General features: G+C 40.9%; 1 protein-coding gene across 1 annotated transcript; it reads right to left on the bottom strand.

Annotated features, from left to right (window-relative positions):
• Positions 1-251: 251 nt before the first annotated feature.
• Positions 252-22903, bottom strand: LOC310632481 (acyl-CoA (8-3)-desaturase-like; the record flags this gene model as incomplete). The annotated part of the gene is given in 5 exon segments (XM_083349701.1): positions 252-335; positions 13581-13702; positions 13705-13777; positions 17067-17177; positions 22682-22903. Coding segments are annotated over 5 exon segments (612 nt in total).
• Positions 22904-24449: the final 1546 nt, after the last annotated feature.

The raw sequence follows: 24449 nt of genomic DNA, 5'->3' as shown, positions 1-24449 counted from the left end.
GTGTGTGTGTGTGTGTGTGTAGTGGTGGGATTCAAATACATGAGCAACCGGTTCTCCGGGCCTGGGCAACAAAAAATTAGCTACCGGTTCTGCCAAAGTGGTGCAAACTGACTGAATCCCACCACTGTATGTATATGTATATGTATACTGTATATCTATACTGTATACTGTATACTATATATAACATACTGAAGTTTTGTATATTAGCAATGGCAGCATCCACAATACTTCAGAAGTTATTTCTTTATATATCAGAGCCTCTGGTTGTAGAAGTGATGGTAAATCAACACTCCAATTGTTACTAAGTCAGGAGGATAATGGTACTGATGGGACATCTATAGAAAAATGGGAAGCAAACAGAAGAATCCACAAAGATTTTAACCAAACCAATCTGTAAATCTGGGGACAAAACAATGATCTAGAGACTGGAAGAGGTAACTCCATGTATTGATATTAAAGAAAGGAGATTTAAGAAAGTGCACAAACTATTGTACAATATCTTTAAATTCACATACATCAAAAATAATGCTTAGGATGGTCAAATGCAGATGCCTACATGGCATGCCTAGTGCTGACTGTCAGGAATCTGACCCAAGATCGTCCTGTGGGACAGCAGGTTGGATTTCAGTCTGAGGAAGCTTGGAGGATTCAATCAGCTGAGACTGATCAACCCAATCAAGAGATTTGCTGATCACCAAACACTAGAAGCAGCTGTGTCAGAAGGTGAGGCATTGCAACCGGAAAGACCATTCAGCCTCAGAGCACACAGTGTGCAATGGAGGGCAGAGCAATGGCATTCAGTGATTCTCCTTGCACACCTTGAGTGGGGAATGGGACAACTTGCCACAGCCAGCTCACTGCAGCCAACTCACCATAAATTTTACTTAATTGTTTAAAATAAATTTTAAAAATATTTTTTAATCACATTTCACTCTGTCCCTCCTTTTGCATCCCTTTTGCAACATGTTGTCCTGTGGCGAGCTGGCTATGGTGAGTTGGCTGTGGCAAGTTGGCCATGGTGAATTGTCATAGACCCCCTTGAGTACTCATAGCCTTTCAGATAACTTTATTGAATTTCAAAAGAATGATAAAATACAAAATCACAATGGGGAAAAATGAAAGGGGGTAAAAAGAGGGAAATATTTGTTAGACAAATACATAACACAAATATATAAAGAGTGATTTTTTATTTTTTTTTCAGTATACAGTAGATAAAATATATAATATAGCAGCCTCTTTCTCTAGCTTTACGTAAATAGATTAAAATCTCACATAACAATAATACAGTACAAACATCCTGTTATTTTAATCTCTTCTCTTCTCTTCTCTCCCTCTCTCCCCCTCTCTCCCCCCCCTCTCTCTCTCTCTCTCACACACACACACACACACACCTGGGGCAGAACATTACATGGAAAGGGAAATGACAGAAATTCAAGTTAGTTTCAGAAAAGTGTGAGGAACAAAAGACATTATTGTTGAAGTACTCTGGACAATAGAGAATACCAAAGAGTAACAAAAATAAATCAGTATGTTCTTCATTGCTTATGTCAGTCAGGTGCTATGGGATATGCTTAGGAAATTGGGAATCCCATAATATCTGATTGTTCTCATAAGGAATATATGCACAGGACCAGGAAATTACAGTCCAGATAGAACGTGTATAGCCCCCTTCATTCATCCAGGAAAAATTCAATTCTTGTGACCAGTTTAATCCATCTCAATATATTGGGGACTGCAAAGGATTATCTGGGAAGCCATTTGACACTAAGGCCTCCATCCTGCCTAGGGACTGTCTCTCCGTGCACCACATGAGCTCCCATAGACCAGTTACAACTTAATACCACATGTTTCAACTTAGCAATTATCTTCACTCACCCCACAGTGCATGTATTTGTCTCTATAGAGTAATATAAATATGCTTTGTGTTGTCTCCAAACAACACAAGCCAATGAAGAACACCAGACACAAGGTGCAGGTTTTGTTTCTTTTTATTGAAGCACTTCAGTAAAAGGGGTCCCAGCCAGCAAAATGCCGGGACCTAGAATAAAGGATTAAGAGAGCTTTACACAATTTCATTAAAGCAGAAAACAGGACAAGGTGGGATTTATAAGAAATACCATCTAATAAACGTTTTAGTAATTGAAGGGTTCTGGAACAAAGGGAAATTGTTTAGTCTAACTGTTGCTTTCTTGCTTTTTGTAATTGGCTTTTGCACCAGGGAAATCTCATGCAAGTGTGGGAAACATGTACATGGATGGGATATACTGAAGGAAGGAATAAGGGAGTGTACAGGAATGATTGATGTCTTCTTTATGATGTGATGGCTCTGTTGTCTGATTTTCATTGGCTAACAAAGTTTATAAAGCAATGCTACCAACTTTCTAAGGTGTGGCATTTCTGGATGTAACTCCGCCAGTGTTCCAGATTGTTGGCCACCCAGCTGCTTGATTTGATCAAATAAAGTGCTGCTTGATCAAGAAGTCTCTGCTTGGGTTATCTGATTAGATTGATACGATATCTCAAGTTTAAGTAAGGGACTGGGACCTTACGTAATGATATAACAATTTGTTCTATTGTCTCTAGCTGTCCCTATTCCTAAGCCTTGGCTAATGAATGTTCCAGGAGTTATCTAATACACATTCTATTTACTCCAGGCCATTCCTATTTCTAACTTCTAGCTGAGGTATGCAGGGTGTCTAACTCTTTCTTACTGTTTATCAGTTCTCTAACTGCCTAGAATAGATACAAGTGTTCCATGTGCATATTCTCTGTGAATAAACATTCTTTGTTCTTGCCAGACAAACTCCACAAATATAGGCTTCCCGGTTTTCTTTGAAGTGTATGCCATAGCATTGCTGTGTTTTCAAAGACAGCCCATCATTTGCATCAAAGTCCAATTTCAACATCATTCTTTTCATAATAACAGAGTTGGAAAGGACCTTGGAGGTCATCTAGTCCAACCCTCTGTTCAAGCAGGAAACCCTATATCAGGGGTAGGCAACCTTGGCTCTTTTATGACTCATGGACTTCAACTCCCAGAATTCCTGACTCAGGAATTCTGGGAGTTAAAGTCCATGAGTCATAAAAGAGCCAAGGTTGCCTACCCCTGCCCTATACCACAGGTCGGCAACCCGCGGCTCCCAGATGCCCGGTGCGCGCGCACCTCTTCGAACGGGCAGTGGTGCGCGCGCACCTCTCCAAACCTTTGGAGAGGTGCGTGCGTACCTCCGTGCGAAGAGGCAGTGGCGCCGCTCTTTGTGGAAGCTGCCACGGCCCGTCTGCGAAGCTGCCGAAAGCGGCAGCTTTGCAGACGAGCCGTGGCAGCTTCCTCAAAGAGTGGCGCCCCTGCCCATTCTGAGAGGTGCGCGCGCACCTCTCCGAACAACCGGAGTTGCGCACGCACCTCCCCAAACCTTTGGGGAGGTGCGCGCGTACCTCCGCGCGAACGGGCAGCGGTGCCGCTCTTTGAGGAAGCTGCCGCGGCCCGTCTGCGAAGCTTTGCAGGCGGGCCGCGGCAGCTTCCTGAAAGAGCGGCACCGCTGCCCATTCGCGCGGAGGTACGCGCGCACCTCCGGTCGTTCGGAGAGGTGCGCGCGTACCTCTCGGAATGGGCAGGGGTGCCGCTCTTTGAGGAAGCTGCCACGGCCCGTCTGCGAAGCTGCCGAAAGCGTTAGCTTCGCAGACGGGCCGCGGCAGCTTCCTCAAAGAGCGGCGCCGCTGCCCCTTCGCCCGGAGGTACGCACGCACCTCCCGGAATGGGCAGGGGCGTCGCTCTTTGAGGAGGCTGGCGCGGCCCGTCTGCAAAGCTGCCGAAAGCGGCAGCTTTGCAGATGGGCCGTCGCCGTCGGGCAACCGGGAACCGGTTCCATCTCACTTTTTAAAAAAATGGCAGCCGTGTGCGTCCGCGCACGCGCAAAAAACCGTTTTGCGCATTTTTGCGCATGCACGTGCATGGACACACGCACGCGGCTCCCACTTTTTTTAATTTGTGATGGAACCGGTTCCCAGTGGCTCTTTTCCTTTTTTAGGTTGCCGACCCCTGCCCTATACCATTTCACACAAATGGTTGTCCAATTTCTTCTTAAAAACTGCCAGTGTTGGAGCATCCACAACTTCTGGAGACAAGATGTTCCACTGAATAATTGTTCTAACTACCAGGAATTTTTCCCTTAGGTCAGGCATGTCAAACTCGCGACATTACGTGATGTCGTGCAACGTATCGGAACTTTTTCCCATTGCCGAAAATGGAATGGGCGCAGTTTCTCCATGACACTCTGGCCCGTTTGACACCCCTGCCTTAGGTCTAGGTTGCTTCTCTCCTTGCTTTTTGTCCTGTATAATGGGTCAGAATACACAGTTGTAGTTGATTGGTTGGAGAGCACGGGCTCCTCCAGGAGGTAATCTATACTGTGATTGGTTGCTGTATGTAAGAAGGGAGAGTTTCCCTTTTTCCTGCCTTTTTTTCTTCTGTGTGCTCTGTATGCTGTTCTGCGATTTAGCTGAGGATTTACTTCATGATGTGAAGTGCCTGACTATATTGTTTGCTGCATATATAGATGTAAAATGTATTTATTTATATAAAACTACAAGCTTGTGTCAGCATCACTGACTCCATTTGAACACTTGCTGCACAATTCCCTTACAGTCTCCATCCAGTGCTTCTTCTGTCTTCAGGTGCTTCATTAAATAGATTGGCCCTCTATAGATTGGGAGGGAGAGGGAGAGTGGAAGCATCCTTATGTACTTTCATGACTTTGAAGTTCTGGAATTTGTGCAATGGGGGCTTTGTGTTCTTAAGGATTATTTGGCAATTTCTATTTGTCTCCTGTTAGCTTCTATTGCTCTGCTATTGTTAGGTGTAAGTTTTGTTGCAAGGGACTTTGAAGTATTTTTCTCCTGAATGGATTTTGCCTGTAGTATTCCTTTACTTATGAATGAAGCCATTTACTACATTTTTTTTTCTTAAGTGCTGGCTACCGCTCCTTAACTTTCCTTTCTAGCCAGTAGCTAATTCTTAAAGGGGAATGTGCCTTTTGAAGCTAGTTCACGCAGCAGCTTGTCTTTTCTCTCTCTGGAGGCTTTTCCTTGTTTGATGAATATATGGAAGAGAGAAAATATGGGGGGGTCATATTCTTCCTTCAGAAGGAGGTGGGCATGAAAAAGAGGGAGGGAGGGAGGGAGGGATGAGAGTCCCGCCTTAGCACTTGGCCAGCAGCAGCCCTGCCATTGACTTTGCTTGTCAAAAGGTTGCAAAAGGGGATTACATGACCCTGGGACACTGTGACCAACATAAATATGAATCAGTTGCCAAGCATCTAAATATAAATCACATGACCCTGAGCATGTTGCAATGGTCATAAGTGTGAAAAATGGTCATAAGTCATTTCAGTGCAATTGCAACTTTGAACAAGGGGTTTTTTTGGTCAAGTTTTTGACACCTTGCTAGGTGGTACTCAAATATTGCCATATTCTAAAAGTGGTACAATTGGTGAAAAGGTTGAAAAGCCCTGGTCTAATCTAATCAAGTAATAGGTTTTTGTCTACTTTATCAAATGTCTTACTGAAGGCCAAGTAAATCATATCCACAGTATTTCTCTGGTCCATTAATTTTGTCATGTTGTCAAAGAATGTAATAAGATTTGTCTGGTATGATCTGTTTTTGACAAGCCCATGTTGGCTTCTGATTATGACTTTGTTAGCCTCTAGGTGTCCATTGCTTATCTTTTCCAGAATCTTCCCAGGTATTGATGTAGGCTGGGAAGATTCTGGAAAAAATAATCAAGTAACAGTGCTGTGTGTGGCCTTATAAACATACTTCAGATGAGGCCCAGGCTATCTTGGAAGGCCCCAACCAATCCTTGTCCCAGAGAACCACAACCTGCAACCTATTTGCAGCCTCCAGCACCCATTTTGCAGTTCTATGCAGGGTTAGGAAAAGCAGGGATATTTTTTTCTTTAATCTACTGTACATGAATCTTATTTTATTTGGAACAATGAGATGTTCAGAAAAGAAGCAGTTTAAAGATTAACTCTTTATTTATTTATTATTTATTTATTAATTTAATTTATATACCGCCCTTCTCCCGGAGGACTCAGGGCGGTGAACAGGGCAATACATAAAAACTAAATACAAAAATTAAAAACTGTTAAAACGTGATTAAACAATGCCCATAATAAATTAATACAGATTAAAAATTGAAGTTCATTTATAAAAATCCCGCCCCGTCCCATCAGGCCAGGCCAGCTTGTTTAAAGAGATGGGTTTTAAGATCGCGCCGGAAGGAGCGGAGATCGGGCGCCATCCGGAGCTCGACCGGAAGATGGTTCCATAAATCCGGTGCACCCACAGAGAACGCCCTCCCCCTGGGGGCCACCAGTCGGCATTCTTTGACCGGTGGCACCCTGAGGAGGCCCTCTCTGTGGGAGCGTACTGGGCGGAGGGAAGTTGACGCCGGCTGCAGGTGCTCCCCAAGGTATTTCGGACCCATGCCATGAAGGGCTTTGTAGGTCATTACTAACACCTTGAACCTCACCCGGAAGACAACTGGTAGCCAATGCAGCTCGCGGAGCAAAGGTGTGACATGGGAGTATCGAGAAACTCCCAGTACAACTCTCGCGGCTGCATTCTGTACCAGTTGGAGCCTCCGAGTGGTCTTCAAGGGTAGCCCCATGTAGAGAGCGTTGCAGTAATCAAGACGAGAGGTCACGAGCACATGAGTGACCGTACGTAAGGCATCCCGGTCTAGATAGGGCCGCAACTGGTGCACCAGGCGAACCTGGGCGAAGGCCCCCCTAGTCACAGCTACTATATGGTCTTCTAGGGAGAGCTGAGAATCTAGGAGGACTCCCAAGTTGCGAGCCCTATCTACAGGAGGTAATAACTCACCCCCCATAGTGAGGGGTGGAATATCCTGAATATCCCGAGATGCCGGTACGCACAGCCACTCAGTCTTGTCAGGGTTGAGTCGAAGCCTGTTCCTCCCCATCCAGACCCGGACCGCCTCCAGGCACCGGGACATCACGTCGAGGGCATCACTGGGGTGGTTTGGGGTCGAAATAAAAAGTTGGGTATCATCAGCATACTGATGATACCCAACTCCAAAACCACGAATGATCTCACCCAGCGGTTTCATGTAGATGTTGAACAGGAGAGGCGAGAGGACCGACCCCTGAGGGACTCCACAAATGAGAGGCCTCGCGGTCGACCTCTGCCCCCCTGCCAACACCGACTGCGAGCGTCCCAGGAGATAGGAGGAGAACCACTGAAGAACCGTGCCTCCCACTCCCAATCCCCTGAGACGCCGCAGCAGGATACCATGGTCGATGGTATCGAAAGCCGCTGAGAGGTCTAATAGGACTAGGACAGAGGAATATCCCCTGTCCCGAGCCCGCCAGAGATCATTCACCAGCGCGACCAATGCCGTCTCCATGCTGTACCTGGGTCTGAAGCCCGATTGGTACGGGTCTAGATAATCCGCTTAATCCAGGACCAGAGGGAGCTGATGCGCCGCCACACTCTCAACAACCTTCGCAAGAAAGCGAAGGTTGGAGACCGGACGAAAGTTATTCAACACAGCCGGGTCCAAGGCAGGCTTCTTGAGGAGAGGTCTTACCACCGCCTCTTTCAAGGCGGCGGGAAAACTACCCTCACTCAAAGAGGCAGATATAACCGCCTGGAACCAGTCTCGTGTCCCCTCCCGGGCTGCATAAACCAGCCAGGAAGGGCACGGGTCCAATAAACATGTGGTGGAGCTCAGCCTCCCCATAATCCTGTCCACTTCCTCCGGTGTTACAGGATCGATCTCCTCCCAGGTAACATTGACAAGACCGCTCGTGTCCTGATCGTCCGATACTGCCCAGTCGGAGTCCAGACCGGTCCGAATCCGAGCGATTTTGTCCGACAGATCAAATCTATTTGAGAAAATGGGGGGTTGATCCTTTTGGCTCTAGGTCATTAACTTCTTGATTTAAGAGGGTAGTAGCGTATACAAAGTAGATGGATGAATAACAAATTGCTGGTCTTGTGAACTGTGGAAGTAGAAAAAGTAACAAAGGAAAGAAATCTGGAAAAAATGATTTTAATTTATTCCCCCCTCCCCTGCAAAAGGTCTCCTTTGGAAAGAAGTTCTATGTTGGGGACTATGAGGAAAAATATTGGTGCAAACTATCTGATCTTTTATTTCTAATTTTTCTCGGATAAGCACACAACAGGGTGGAGATATGAGAACATTAATAAAAACTGATTGGTAAGACTAGTCAGACAGATGTTATTTGGAATATATTTGCCCCATCGGCTGCTGAGCAACACATTTGATATGAAATGGTTTCTTAGGATTTTGGGAATGAAAACAAATGGCCACTTTTCCCAGGACAGGTTTCAAGGCAATGATCCAGATTTTAGGAACACATCCTGACCATCTTACAACAGAATCTTTATGGGCAAAAGGCTCACAGAACATTTAAGTCACCAGAGCAGGCACACATTGATTGAAACCCTAATACAAAACCTTTCTGCGTTGACCACCATTATACTTGCACAAAGATTTGATAGAGAACAGGAAGAATGGAAAGTAATAGTCTTAGAAATAATTACCGTAAGTTGTCTTAAGAGCAGCTTGGTTTTCTTTCATTCATTAGAGTTAGGTGTGGAGAAATGGACTGTGTTAGTATAAAGAGGACAATATGGAGATGGAGGCATTGGGTCGATATGTGCAAATTTCTTGGAATAGGAAAGAATGGGGATTATTCTAGTGAGGAAGGAACACACCCTGAAAAACACAGACAGTTCTGAAAAATCCATCTTCATACAAGCCAGTCAAAACATTGCATGTCTTTGCATGTTTCCTCCTCTTCAATTCCAGCCCACCTTAAGGAAAAGGATTTGCCCATGTCTGATGACCAGATAGGGACATTTGGTACAAAAAGGAACAAACCAGCAAATCCCAACAATTTTATGCAATTTGTCTGCATTCAATCACTTCCAGGCTTCATTCCTCAGCAGAAAAGGCTCATCTGTTGGAACAGCACAAATTACGCTGGAAGAGAAAAAAATTGGTGATGATGAGAAAAGCTCTGGAAGATCAACCCACAGTCAGTAAAAAAGACAATTTGCTGTACTTCCTCCCATTGCCTCCCCTCAGAACAAAAGGATGATTGAGAAGTTAATTGGAGATTAAGCTGAGAAGACCGTACCCTCCCTCCCCATTAGGTTGAATTACAACTCTCCACAACCCTTGTCAGCAGGGGTGACTGTAAGGGAGGGTGGGATTAAGAAAGGCAGGATGGTAGCAGTGCCTGCAATGAAGCCTGTGCAGTTATCGCAGCATGCGATCATGAGCATCGTCTTTACTGTTTTCACACTAACACCCTCCATTGTGTACCCCCCTGCCAGCCACCATGCTCTCTAAGGTGGATTTTGAGTCTCAGCAAGGCCTCACCTGGGAGATTTCATGGAGGCACTATGATTAAGATTTAGAATAACAGGATGAATATCCCCCAAAGGAAGCAGCTCTATTGTTCATCTTAGCAAATGGACTAAGGTAGAATTGGGCATGTTGGCTTAAAGAAATGGCTGAGCCACCATTATATTTATTTTTATTATTTATTTACTTATTTATGTTCATTGGAATGTGATTCATTTGAGTGGTCCAGAGAAACCATGTGCTTTCTAGAAACCTGTGAAAATAAGGAATTTTGAGGAATTTTTTTCAATTTTGTTATCATTGCCTTTATCATTATTATCATTTTTATCATTGCCTTCTCTGACAAGCTTCTCTTGTCTTCTAATTTTATCTACTGACTTTGCCTTTACAAAGTCCACCACTTTTTTCTGGGTTTATCTTCCAGTGGAAGGCAAGTAATTAAAAGTGAGGGAATAACTTATTTCATCTGTTACACAGGAAGGCATTTATTCCAATGCACAAAAAACAATAATTCCCAGGGATATCAGCATCATGAGAATCCTGAGGTCAGAGAACATCACATTCCTTCATCAGTTATAATATATTATTATTATTATTGTATTTCAATTCAAGATGGAGAACATACCCAATACTCCTTGCTCCTATTTTCCCCATAACTGCCTTAGGAGTTGTGTTGGGCTGAGAGTTTATGACTGGTCCCAGGCAGCTTTCATGCCTAAGCCTGGCCTGGAACTTCTTTTTGTGTTCTAGGCGAAAACCTTCACCTGCCGCAAACTGGCTCTTGTTGACATATTGTCTATGGATCACCATTTTGCTGGTGTGGAAAGGCAGGTTTTTAAAAAAGAAAGGAAGAATGTAAAGTCTCCTCTATGTAACCTTGACTCCTGATGACTCCATGAACACAAAGATGCTTTGGAGGTGAGGGGATACTGATGTGGTTTCCCACTGCCTTCTACTGGAACACTTTTTAAACACTTTAGAATTTTTTTAAAAAAACCCTTTCTACTCTAGTATTTAGGGACGCGGTGGCTCAGTGGGGTAGGATGCTGAGCTTGTCGATCAGAAGGTCGGCAGTTTGGCGGGTCAAATCCCAAGTGCCGCATAACAGAGTGAGCGCCTGTTACTCATCCCAGCTTCTGCCAACCTAGCAGTTCGAAAGCACATAAAAATGCAAGTAGAAAAATAGGGACCACTACGGTGGGAAGGTAACAGCATTCCGTGCGCCTTTGGCATCTAGTCATGCTGGCCACATGACCACGGAGACGTCCTCGGACAAGCACTGGCTCTTCGGCTTTGAAACGGGGCTTGTCAACTGTCATACTAGAGGCAAGAATACAAACCACTACTACACAACATTAAAAGATGCTTTACCATGCTTTATCAGTCTTTACCATGAGCAGCTGTGGGACACTCTGATCATTGTATGATTCACAATGGAAGCAAAGTTAAAGCTATAGGTTTGCCTTGTTTGCATGGATTGGAATGTTTTCGAAGATACCTCTGCAGACTTGGATGAACTCACAGATACTGTAATATCATGTTAGTTTTTGTGAAGACCTATATGTGTCAACCAGAAGCCTGTGAATACACAATAACAACAAACCTTGGTTCACAGCTAAACTCAAACAACTATGTTGTGCCAAAGAGGAAGCTTATAGGAAAGGAGACAGAATGCTGTACAATCAGGCCAGAAATATATTAACAAGAGAGATCAGTGCAGCAAAAAGAAGCTACTCTGAAAAGCTGAGGAATCGGCTCTCAACAAATGAACCAGCAAATGTGTGGAAAACTCTTTAAAATATCACTGGTTACAGCAGATGACCTGAATGTGTTTTACTGTAGGTTTGAAGGGAAACCACTGTCAACTCTTGCCACATCTCCATCTCAGATACACCAACAGCCAAGCCTCCTACAATTGACCTCATCCCTTTAGCCCCCCCAAGTTCTCCCCCCCCCCATGCCATTACTCTGCTAAACAACTAATTCCCACAATACTATCAAAGTACCTAGCAGGGCTGTATTATTATCCTTCTCATCTTCTTTATCTATTTCCTTATCTTCTTATGACTATAACTTTGTTGCTTGTATCATGATTTAGATTGTTTTATTTAGTAGCCTAGTATGATTTATTTTGATTGCTTATTTAGTCTGTAGTCAACATATTCACAAGTACTCAAAGGCTCGTACTCATTGTTTACCACTCTTTCTCTATTCTACTACAACTTATGTTCCTTTATTACTTCTCTTTGTGAGCCCTATTTCTGGAAAACAGTAAATATTCTATTTGCCCTATGTTGCTTCAGGTTTTTTTAGTTTTCAAAACAAACACAAACCACTTTTCCTCCCATACCACAACACCACTCCATCCATTTGCCTCTCTGCTCATCTTTTATAGATATCAATTGCTGGGTTAGCTAAGGAAAGGGCTTAAAGCAGGCATGTCAAACTGCCGGCACATGGGCTGGATGCGTCACGTTGAAACCACATCCACCCCATTGCTGGCAATGAGGAAAAAGTTCAGTGACATCATGCGATGTCATATGATGTCACGGGTTTGACATGCCTGGCTTAAAGGGACAGAGCACCAGCAACTCAGAAGCTGGTCATTTTGCAGGCAGTTTGTCTTCTCAGAGGAATCCAAGGCAGATTTTGCCAAATGTAGAAATAATAGATCTGTTTATTGACAAATTTTCTATATGTCAGTTACAAAAGGGCTCATTTGTTGAATCTGCACATATATTATGCCAATACATTATATCATCCTAAAATTTCAGGGAAAATCTGATGTCTATGAAGGAGAACACCAGCTAAAGAACTAGCAGTTGTGATTGTTATGTACATAATAATGTAATCATTGATAAATACTGTAACAAATTTTAGCACAGATATACCAATAGAATTTGGCTTAAAGAAATGTGTTAAACAATAAAGCAGGGTAAAATCACAAATAGTAATGGAACTGAAGCACCAAATGTTCCAACCATCAGGAGCCATCAGAATTAAGTCTACAAATATCTGAGCACTTCACAGTTGGAAAACATCAAGTACCGACAAATTAAAAATGTGATTAGTTAACAATACATCTAAAGAGTAAGAAAAGTACTAAAGATAAAACTGAATGGTGGAAACACCATCAAAGCCATCAATACTTGGGCCATCCCTCTGATACAATACACTACTGGAATTATTAATTGGACACTAGCTGAACTGTATAATTAGTTGCAGAAGGAGCTATTTTATATAATGACATTAGCAAAAGAAATGTAAGCATCTTCATCCTATTGAAGGAAACCATATTGCTTCTGGAAGGCAAGAAGCTACACTAAGTGTGTATGATTTTCCCAAGCAAGATCTTGATTTCTAAAGACTGGTTGCTTTGTTTAAGCACTCATTTGGAAAGTGATTATATTTATAAATGCAATGACAGCTATTTATGTACTGACATTAGCAAAGAAAATTAAACCAAAATGTAAGCACATTCATCCTAAACATTACTGATTCCTAGAAGGCTAAGAAGAAACAGTTATACCTCCTAGTAAGGCCATGTCTTGCAGAATGCTTTGCATTACACTTCAAAGACAATTACATATTTAAATGAAACTTTTAAATATAATGGGAGCAGAGTGGGAGCAACATTCTGTCCAGAGTCATCTTATAGGGGATATGGGTAGCATATCAACTCCCATAGGGCTGCTGTAATGGTTTCAAGCCATATGAACAGGATTTTAGCATGAATGTAATCATTTCCAAGAGAATAAGGGCTCCATTTATGATAAATGTTGAGAGAACTGGCCCACTACATTGTTGTTAGCTTTTAAAAGGTATAGCAGTGAGGCAGGTTGAAGTTATACAAAAGGACTCCAACAGCTGCATTGTAATATTTAGGTATGGTGTAGATGTATCACACAATAGGAAATTTGATAACTCTCTCCATGGTGGCCCAACAATATTTTTGCCCACAAACTCTGTTAACATTGAGATTCCATTTCTTTAATAAATGGAGCCAATGGGAATTGCAATTGATTCTGGTCTGCATGATCAGAGATAGAAACTCACTAGTAGATTACTTGTGGAGTGGTGAATATTACTATACTACTAAATTAAGTATGCTGAAGTCTGTTCTACAACCCTGTTGTACTCTGCAGCACAAAGAGTTACCTGTGAAATGGTAAGTAGTGTTACTCCAATAAGGAAAGGCACCCAAGATTTCCCAAAGTACCAGATAGTGAACCAGGATGCCATATCCAGCAGGAACACATGCAGAAAGAGGATGGCAAAAAAGGAACACTGGACTTCAAGAGTCCCATCTTCTCCACTTTCATGTGTAATTCATGAAAATCATGTACCAGCATTTCCTATGAGAAATAGTGACACTTAATTATGCCCCCAGCAACTGGTTTCCCAACCATGTTCAATGACTGCTATATTTTCACCTTCCATGAGATCACAAAAGCAATGTAAGTTATACCCAACTGCAGAAAGACTTCTGGTTTTGCATAGTAGTGACTGGTTGTGGGCTTGTGGATTCTCCACACTCCCGCAGCTAATTTTGCCCTGCCAAAGGACCCTAAATGGGTCTAGGTCGACCCAGAGAAGTGGCAAAGAAAGAAGGGTGCCCCAGCGATTCTGGAACAACAGTGGTCATTCCGTTTGACTTGGGGAAAGCCTTCTAAACTGACAGGAGAAAGGCTGGCCATATTCCATCTACCACCCCAAGCTACTTGCAACCAAAGTCCAAAAGTACTAACCAACACAAATGTGAACAGCATGTTTGAAATTGGGTGAGGAATTTGATCTTCTCTTTTTTATTCTATATTTAATTTCCTGGAAAAGATCCCCAAGAAGCAAAATACCTCCGAAAGGGAAGGAGTGGGATTTCCACCCCACCCTTATGCTAACAGAAGCAGTGAATTAATCTTTTTATGGAGGATCAAAATATTTGGAAGTGAAATAAATATAAAACCTGAAATTTAAAACTTAAATTTGGATAAATTTGTTGAATGGTTAAGACTCTCATTCTAAAGACATTGTTCATTTTGGAAATTGAAAAACAGATGCTGACATCTAATGATGGATGAAGACTATGATAGCTATGACTTTCATATAAGGCTTGGCAAAACCTGGGAAAAGCTGATCTGCGTTTGTGACCTTCAAAGCTTTAATAACAAAGAACAGCTGTGACAAAAAAAAGACAGTAATCTGGGCTATAGTCAAAGAGAGAATTATAAATTTCAGGGAAAAAAATCTTTTTTGAACTATTTGGATTACAAATATCTATTTAACCGGGACTCTAAAGCTATTTGCAGAGAAAAGAAAAGAGAAAAACTCAAATTATTTGCCATCATGGATCAGAGACATGTAGAAAAAAACATATCAAGAAAACAAATACTCCACAGGAGGAGATATATAGTATACTGCAACTAATTAAAAAAATGACTTTAAACCACAAAGAAATCCAAAATAACTTTGAAAATATAAATCAATCTATTTCCAAGTTAAATTTACAACAAAAAAATTCCCAGAATACAACAACAGAGAAGGAGCAAATAAAACAGATGTGAATACAAAATTGAGAATAGAGACTTAAAGATGGAACTTAACAAAACAAGGAAATACAATTTAATCCTAGTGGGGGAAAAATCAGAAGAATTGGAAAAAACAACTTATCCCTTAAGACTACAAAATAAATCTGAGGACAAGAACACAGATTGGATAAAATGGACTGTAGAGATTTCAGGAACATCGGAGAGAAAGGAAATGATAAGAGAAGCAGAGAGAAAGAAAAAGAAAAAGATTTTCAACAAACATGAAAAGGCAGAAGCCCCATACAAAGACACTTCATCTGATTTACTTTTTAAATCTACAGTAACATTTATGAACATATGGAAAGAACTTTTGAATCAGCAAAATTCATTGATCAAGAAAGATACTGGGCAAAGGAAAAAGAAGAATTAAATATATTTAATTGTTTCAATGTTTGCAAAAGAGGACATTTGGGGGGGAGGAGAGGAAATCAACTAAAACCATTATAGAAATCAATTGTTAGTTATTGTTTTACAAATGTAAACCCAGACAACACACTATTCACCAATTATTAAGTAATTTATGTTTTTAAAAAATCAATAAAATATATTACAAAAAAAGAAAGAAAGTTATACCCAACTGCTTATTTGTATCTGATTCAATGTCTCAGCAGGTACAGGTAAAAAGTACTTTCTGCTGTCTCCTCATCTTCACTTTAGCCAGAACAAACATTGCATAAGGGGTAAAGAAATTAGTGAAGGTGCATTAATTATCACAAGGTGAATGAGGCTCACTGCAGTTTATCAACATACTGTATGTCAAGTTGCTCTGTTTAAGAAAGAACATACCAAGGGAAGTTTCAGCTCATATTTAAACTGAGTAATAAACATCTATTCTTACAACAAACTAGTCATTCTTGAATGCTATACATTCTCAGACTATGGTTTGACTTGTGAAAGTGTAAAATGATTCTTTTTTACTCCTAAACAAGCATGCAGAACCAAATTTAACACATACATATGCATATAGCTATACATATGCTTGTAAATGCATTTTCAGATTTAAATTTCCTTGTGGGTTCAACTTGATTAGACAAGTAAAGTATAAATTGAGTAAATAAATACAATAATGAATAAGTCTTAACTGTTTAAAACAATGAAGGTTCTGATCCTACAAAGAAAATCCTGCATCTAAGGTCATCATTGCCCTGATGTGCGTTGACTTACTTGATGTAAAAATGAGCAAATTTTCAGATCTATCAAGATGCATCAATTGTAATCAATCAGCTGCTAAATTGAAGGCTAATAGGTCACACAGGGCTACTATTTATTTATTTCCCTTCCATAAATTCCAGCATCTTCAAAATACCGCTAAATACATGTTCATCCTAGGAGTTTGTATTTAGTGCCAGAACTAGAGTTTGTGTTAAGCATATTTTCTTTTATATGCAAATCCTAATTTTAGAGAGGTGTCTTAATTTAAATTGTTTAATTTAGCAGAAGTCAAATGGCTTGTTGAAGAAGAAATTAGTACTGCAAAAGGTAAGGGAACTTTCAATGCAACTTCATGTAGATTGCTGCTAAGCTTGTAAGCCGCCCTGAGTCTTCGGAGAAGGGCGGGATATAAATGGAATTAAAATAAAAATAAAAATAAAAAAAATGTAGATGACGTTCTGTCTAACCCATGCTCTAATTATAATTCAGGACTTCACCGTTTTGTGCATGGTGTCATGGTTCCAACTAATGAGACAGTTGAAAGAACATTCAGGCATTGTTTATTCTAAAAAGTCTATAATAATGAGAACTAAGCATCGGCACTCATAGATGGATGCCAAAATCTGAATTTTCCTCCCCTGAACACATCGTATCAAACACAATTCCCTCCCTTAATTTAAAAGTCATAAATCACATTCTCCAATTAGTTTAACATGCAAAGCTTCCCTTCCGTTCTATTTCGCACCATTCCTTATCTTATTAAAAAAACAACTGGGGTAGCATTCTCTTCCCTCCCAGCTTCATTTTTCAAAAGCAAAACAGTTTAAAGGGAAAGGCTGCCTCTTATATTGTCAAAGCAGAAACATCCACACTTTGAGGTCTAAAGATAATGCTGGGAAATACTCACATTTTTGGTGGGCTCACAGCTAGGTTGATCCAGTGTTAGCTCTCCAATTAATAGGGAATTCAAGTATTTCTTTATTAGATTCTCATCCTTGTGGAAAGCTGTAAAGGCAGCCTAAGAAATTCAGAAAGAAAGGTGTATGAAGGAAAATGTATTGATTTATGACACTTGTATAGTCACCCATCTTAAAACCAACTCTTGGGTAGGTGGCTTGGAGTTTTTTGTGAAAAGATGAAACATCCTGAGGGTCTTTCCATAGGCACTGAAGGTGATTTTCCCCAACAAGCTTTAGAGGAAACTAGCTCCACAACAATGGCTCATTTTGAGGCCTGAGACAATCTTATTTTGGTTTATCTGATGGAAGAGCAGAACAGGACTTTCCTCCCTTGCAGTACTGGGTGCTTGAGATGGTCCGGTTCTCTCCTTGTTTTGCCATGATTCACCATGCCTTTCCGAATGGCCACTGGAAAGAAGTTGCTCAACATCTGCTACACTCTAGCAATAGTAGAGTATGAACTGGGGCAGAGCTTTTCAACCAGTGGTATGGGTACCACCTGTGGTACATTGGCACCTGGCAGGTGGTACGCAGCCATCCTAGAGAAGTGGTAGCAGGGGGAGGGGAATGAGCTGAACTGGTGGCAGCACCACACAAACCTTAGCAAGAGATGGCTGGAGCTGCAGGGCTTTCAGGGCTCAGCAGAAGTGCCAGGATCAGTGCCAGGCTCCAGCTGGAGCTCAGCGCTAATCCTGGCCCTTCTGCTGAGCCCAGAAGAAGCACCGATTAGGTGGAATGTTGCAGCATCTCCAGGGTCTTGTGATTTACATTCAGATGCTTGGCAACTGATTCATATTTATGATGGTCACAGTGTCCCAGGGTCATGTGAAGTGACCAAAACCTGCTGCAACCACCCAGCAGATGACTGGTGGTACTCGGATGTTGCCATATCCTAAACATGGTATAATGGGTGAAAAGGTTGAAAAGCCCTGAACTGGGGCACCTTATCAGTAAGTCTAATCTTAATCCTCATGATAATGAAAATAATGTCAAAGTCTTTTCATCAAGCCCTTTCCTTATCTACTTTCCATCTGCTGGGTTCTCACAAGCCACTTTCCTCTCCATTGCCCCATACAGAGCTCTTCCCCACAGCACACAACCATGATTATAGCTATTGTGAAAAGGGCTATAAGGGTATAAAGGGGTGTATCAAGGGAGCACAGTCTAAGAGCAGGTCTAATTTGGCATTCTATGTGAAACATCTTTTCTCTGGGATCCAGCCTCAGAGAAAAATCCTTCATGGTTACTTTCTTAAAAAGAACAGAGGCATGTCTAGCTTTTGGCAGTGTAGCTGCCTTCTGAGCTCTCAGGCCTGAAGGCTGGAAAGGAAGGAGAAATGAGTTTAAGGCTGTCTATGAGGTAAAAAAAGGAGGAGGGTCTGTCTACATGATTGTGTGTCAGAAACAAGAATGGAGAAAATAGGAGTGTGAAAGCAAGAAGAAAATGTGATTTTATAATATCCCACAGAGGCAATCCCTTCCTTTCAGCTTTGAGCTCTTTCTTCTGGAGGAAGCAGCATTTTCCCTCTCTGCTCCAAGGAGGAGGAAGAGGAGGAGGAGAAGGAGGAGGAGATTTAGAAGCTGCTGAAGCAGCCTGATTGGCTCATGGGAGGTGGAGGCTGCAGTAGAAGGAGGGGTCTCATATCCACAAGCACCACAAGGCGAGCTGAGAACCATCATGCTGGCAGAGCCAACCAAGAACCCAAGAACAGTGGAGGTCAAGGGCAAGGGTGGGGTGTCTGATTGTCAGACCTGAAGAAGCTTCTTGGATGAGAAGGAAGAGCTTTTGAAAAAGTATCTTTCAGATATCCATGCTTTATGTTATAACTAAATTTGTTTTGACCCACTAGACAGAGATACTCAACTGATGGAGTTAAACCAGGCAGAAGACTAAACTCCCACTCATTGAGATCAATAGACCTAGACTGATTCTTAGGCCCAAAAAAAACCTTCACCACCTGAACAAAATGTAAGACAGCTGAACCTACACATATCAAGAGGTCTCAGGGTCTCTCAGAAGGCTTTAACAAAGACACTGGGGTTTTAATCCATCATGATTATTGTAATGTATTAGCCTTAAATGCTGTAAGTATTTGCTTATGTTACACTGTTTTGCTACTAACTGAATGCACGTGTATGTTTTGGTAATGGTTGCTGGGCAGGCCTAGACTGGCTGTCTCCAGCCGGTTAAGTAGGCTTCTGGGCAGGAAACTACTGCTTTAAATCTATTGGTCGCCGCCTACTGGCCAACGATATAAATAGCTGTGCAGCAGCTCCTAGTTTGCTTCTGTTATGTTCTAACCTTCAATAAAGCCTGTTGCTGTTTGAACCCTCCTTCTCGTTCAATGCCTGCAAGAACTGACTGCACAACAATTATATAGCCTGCTTCTCAAGAAACCTTCGTCTTCTAAGTCCCAGTTTTCTCCATTCATTTCCCATTCTCTTCCCCTCCCACTTGTCACATTCCATGCACATAAATCCAGCATTTAGCCATTCTGTGCATCTGATGAAGTGAGTTACAGCTCAGTCCTCCAATTGTAGCATATCAACTCCTATTGTTTTTATGTGATTTGTTTACTATAAATTGCATTGTTGTGAAGTTCTTGCAGGCAGTTAATATTATTGGATGAGGATTCATCCTTGAAGAAGATATTCACAATTGCAGAGTGACTACATATGATTCTTTCATTCAGTATAATTCTCTTTCATATAACCAAAAGCAGTATGATTTAATGGCAAGGTAGAAGTTTTAATAATATCAGTGCTCATACTTGGTCACAAGTATGCCATGAACACCTGAATGTCCCCTTAATAGGTGGTTTAAATTAAAGAGAACCTTCAGTCAGAAGTTAACTTGAGGGCAGAATATATTATGTATTTATTTACATCTAGAAGTTACAGTATGTTTCTAGAGAGTGTGATCTTTTTTCATTTGCTGCAGATGCTTCCAAGATTGAAAGCCCTGATAGATGTGCAATAACAGAAATGTTTCTGAGCTTCAGCTACTGATCCTTGTATATGCACATTACAACAGGTAACTAGAAAAAGTCCATAATTCTGATAAATATATTCTTGGTCTATAAACCATTGTATTATGAAATTGCTTTATAAAATATATAATTTTATTACATATGGTGTTGTAAACATGCTAAATGATATTGGATAAATGTGATAATGGTTATGCAGAAAATGCTTAAAACACAAATATTAATGAAACCTGAAGCTTTTCTCCTAGATATTATGGATAAATCAACAAAAAAACAACTTGGAACTTTATTTTTTTATATGGTGGCAGCTGCAAAGATTGTGTATGCCAAATATTGGAAAGAAAAAGGAATACCAATAGTGGAAGAATGGATTTTGAAACTGACGGAATTGGCAGAGATGGCAAAATTAACTGCGCTGATTAGAGATGATGGTTTGGATAAGTTTATAAAAGACTAGAAGCCTTTTGTGGAGTTTCTGTGAGTTAAATATAATAATGGGCTGTTCACAGAGGGCTTTAAAATTTAATATATTTTGGGGGGTTAACAGTTAACAGAGTTTTACAGTAAACAGGTATTGGGTCAATTTGATTGATAGACAATAGATTTGAATATCTGAGATATTTGTTAAGAGAATGTGATATAAAGTAGTAATGTATAAGCTAAGATGAAAAATGTATAACTAGTTGTAAATATACAATCCAAGGGAGTGAAACTATTTGATTTGTGTGAGATTCAGGTATCAGCATTAAACTAGGGTGGAGGTCACATGTTTATGGTTAATCTTATATTTCTTGTATACACATTTTCCTCATTTTTTGTATCTTGATAATTCTTGTTTTGATGGTTTTATGCTGTATAAAATAAAACATATAATAAAAATGAGAAGTTTACAATAAAGGGTACAGATCCCAAACTTACCTGGAAATCAGTAAACCTACATATATCAAGAGAGTTCACTGTGTCTCAGAAGGCCTTAATAAAGACACCTGATGAAGTTAGCTACAGCTCAGTCCTCCAACTGTAGCATATAAACTCCTATTGCTATTATGTGGTTACTTCAAACAGTTTTACCTAAACATTGAATCAAAATATTTCTTATAAATAAATTATGACTGTATAAATCAGGGGTGTCAAACTCAATTTCATTGAGGGCCGCAGCAGCATTGCGGTTGCCCTCAGGGGGCCGGGTGGGTATGGCCAGGATGGGTGTGGCCTACTGGGTGGGCGTGGCTAGAGTGCATATGGCCTACTGGGTGGGCATGGCCAGCTCTACATCGTTCACATCAAGGGTGCCTATGGGGGCCTGGGCAGGAGTGGGACAGATCTGAGGGTCTCTGGCAGAAGGAGGGTCTCTGGGCCAGGGCCAAGGCAGTGGGGGCCATTCCCTCACTGTTTCCAGGATGGCTTTGCAGGCCACATGAAACCACTTCGCGGGCCGGATCTGGCCCCCGGGCCTTGTGTTTGACATGTCTGGTATAAATCATTCTATTATGAAGTATACAATAGAGATTCTAAACTTATCTAGAATCCAGTCTCCGTTGCATTTATAAAAAATGCTAAAATCCTGAAATACTTGATAGTGGTCACACTCCTACCACTATTACTCATACACTTTCACTGAGAAAGACTTCCTAACTGAATTTTGCCTAGGCAAAATATAAGGTGTGTCCATGCTTTTGCACAAACACCTTCTGAGCAGGTCTTCAAACCTAAAAGGTATTTTGTTCACATTGTCAATAAAGTTAAGTAACTTAGGTGCAGGCAAACATTGGCCCAAAACTAGAAAAAAAGAAAACCTGCAAATCACTGCAACCTACTTCTCTGAGGATCAGCTGCCAGGCCCCAGCCCTGTCCTGTATCCAATGAGGCTTCTAAATTTTGTTCAGATTTTGGCACTCGGTACTACAAAATTGCCAGGTAACGCAGCCATCACCTCAAGCGTTACAGTGTGTCAAAGCACTGGTCCCACCCAGAACAACTACAAGTAGCCCTTGAAGGACAACCACAACTGGGGCCAGAATTTATGTTGGGAAGCAAAATGGCTAAGTGAGTCATGCCCAATTTTATGACTTTTTTGGGGGAACAGTTGTTAAGAAAATAACTTCAGTTTAAGTGAATCACATGGTCATTAAGCAAATCCAAATTCCCCCATTGACTTTGCTTATTGAAAGCCAGCTGGGAAGGTTGCAAATGGCAATTGCATGACCTCAGGATGCTGCAACCATCATTAATGCATGCCAATTTAGTACGTGTACTGCTGAAGCGAGCACATAAATATATGCCAGTTACCAAGCACCCAAATGTTGATCATGTGACCATGGGGATGCTGCACTAGTCATAAATATGAGGACTGATTGTAAGTCACTGTTTTCAGGACCATTGTAAACAATTAGTTGTAAGTCTAAGACTACCTGTATTCTGTAATGTCAGAAATTCCTTATGGCTTCAGACAAGGTAGACACTATCCCTCTCATTCTGCTATTAAAGACACAACCTGGAGTGTGTTCATGCAAAGCAAGTGCTCTGTACATCCTTCCAGTTATTCCAAGGTCCTCTTTCCCCTCAGCAAGGACTCACCGTGGCATCTTGTCCAGAATAGTGTCTGATGAGACGAGGCCCACCTGGATGCCGCAAATAGAACTGACTGACATCATAGACTTTCCGGTTGATTACCAGCCATCTCTCTTCTTTGAAGTTTCCCTTGCCTGTGTGGAGCCCCACCTCCTCCCAGGTGAAGAGCCGTGGGACTCCTGGTTCAATCTCTGGCTTCCCTGCACTGGCTCCTGATTGAGGAGGCATCCTGGCTGAGAGCACTGAGGGATGCTCTTCCGCTAACTCTTGAGCTATGTTGTTTATCCTGTGGAAAGATGAGGCAACTCTTAATTCTATTAGATGTTGCAGTCCACTTTATATAGACTCCAGCAGCCACCCACATTCCCTTATCTTTCTATTGCTCCAGACATACTTTTGCTCCTCCCCACCCCATTACATTTCTCCATGATGATAAAAGAGTCTTTTTCTATGCACAACAATTTGAAAGAGGATAAACAAGCATATTTTTCAGCAGAGTTTTTAAATAAACAGTACAATATATCAGTATATAAAATCTTTATTCTTGTTTCTATATATTGAGTAAGAGAGCCACAATAGCATTCCACAGAAAGCACATCATCAAGAACAGTATAATTACAACAATTAAAAACTAATACAAAAAAATAGAATAAAGAGAAAGTAGAAGATGCAGAAAAAAAGAAACAGAAATAGAAAAGAAAGGTAAAAATATAATAAAGCAAAAGAAAGGAGATACATAAAGAAGTGACTTCCCACCTTTATCAAAAATACAAACAATTTTAGTAATTTATCTTCTTTTAAGATACAATAAATCTTCCCATATTCCATCTCTTTTCTATAAACAAATCCATAAAGTACTAATATTTCAGTCCTGATATCAGCAAAAGTCTATTAAGAGTTACCAGAGAGTACATCATATCTATTTTAACTTTGATCAAATAAACCAACTTTAGATTTTTCTTGTTACTTCTAACAATCTTAATGCCAGGCATAAAAGATCAGGTCTACACATGAAGGTCTAATTAAACTGATTTATTGCTACTGATGCCTTTGTACAGGAATATTTTCAACTGACAGCACCTGCTTGGAGCTTGATAAAAAAAGTTGACAGAATTCATAGTTTTCTTGTGGCTTCATAGGGATTCTATAAATTGATCTGTCTGTTAATTCTGACCACAGATTCTGCGGTCCATTTAATCCATTCAAATAATTAATCTATTCAAAGAACATGATTTCATTATTTCTTTATCCCTTCTCACAACATTTTCGCAACTTTAACAAACCTCTTTTTAAAATCCAATATAGAACAATTATCTAGGTCACTCTTGGTTTATTGTTTGCAGGACCCTCTTAATTATTGAGACATCAGCCAGTTTCTTTATGTCCAATATAAGATGTTTACCACATCATTCTTGCAGCCTGCTATTTTTAAATCCACTTTCAAGTCAGGTAGAACGTGTTCTTCTTCTAAAATATGTTTTTCACACTGTCTCTACGATTTCAAATAATATTCATTTTGAACAATGATGCACCTTTTAAGCAAAGGCATAATAGTTATATTCAGATTTATATGTCTTGATAAGAAACCAAGGGTTAAATCTAAAATTTCTCACATTCATAATGGTCCTGGCCTCCTCCAACACCAACACAGGAAAAAGAATGCAGGTAACTGAGAAACAGGAACGTAAATTAAACAGATGCTGAAATGCAAACAAAGTTAGCACTGGGAGTGGCTTGCTCCCAGTGCTGACTAAATACCCTTCTCCTGCTGCTC

The sequence above is a fragment of the Vipera ursinii genome (genome assembly GCF_947247035.1).
Source record: "Vipera ursinii genome assembly, chromosome: 1".
NCBI classification, from domain to species: Eukaryota; Metazoa; Chordata; class Lepidosauria; order Squamata; family Viperidae; genus Vipera; species Vipera ursinii.
The sequence above is the reverse complement of the archived record's forward strand: the minus strand, read 5'-3'. Positions and strand labels throughout refer to the sequence as shown.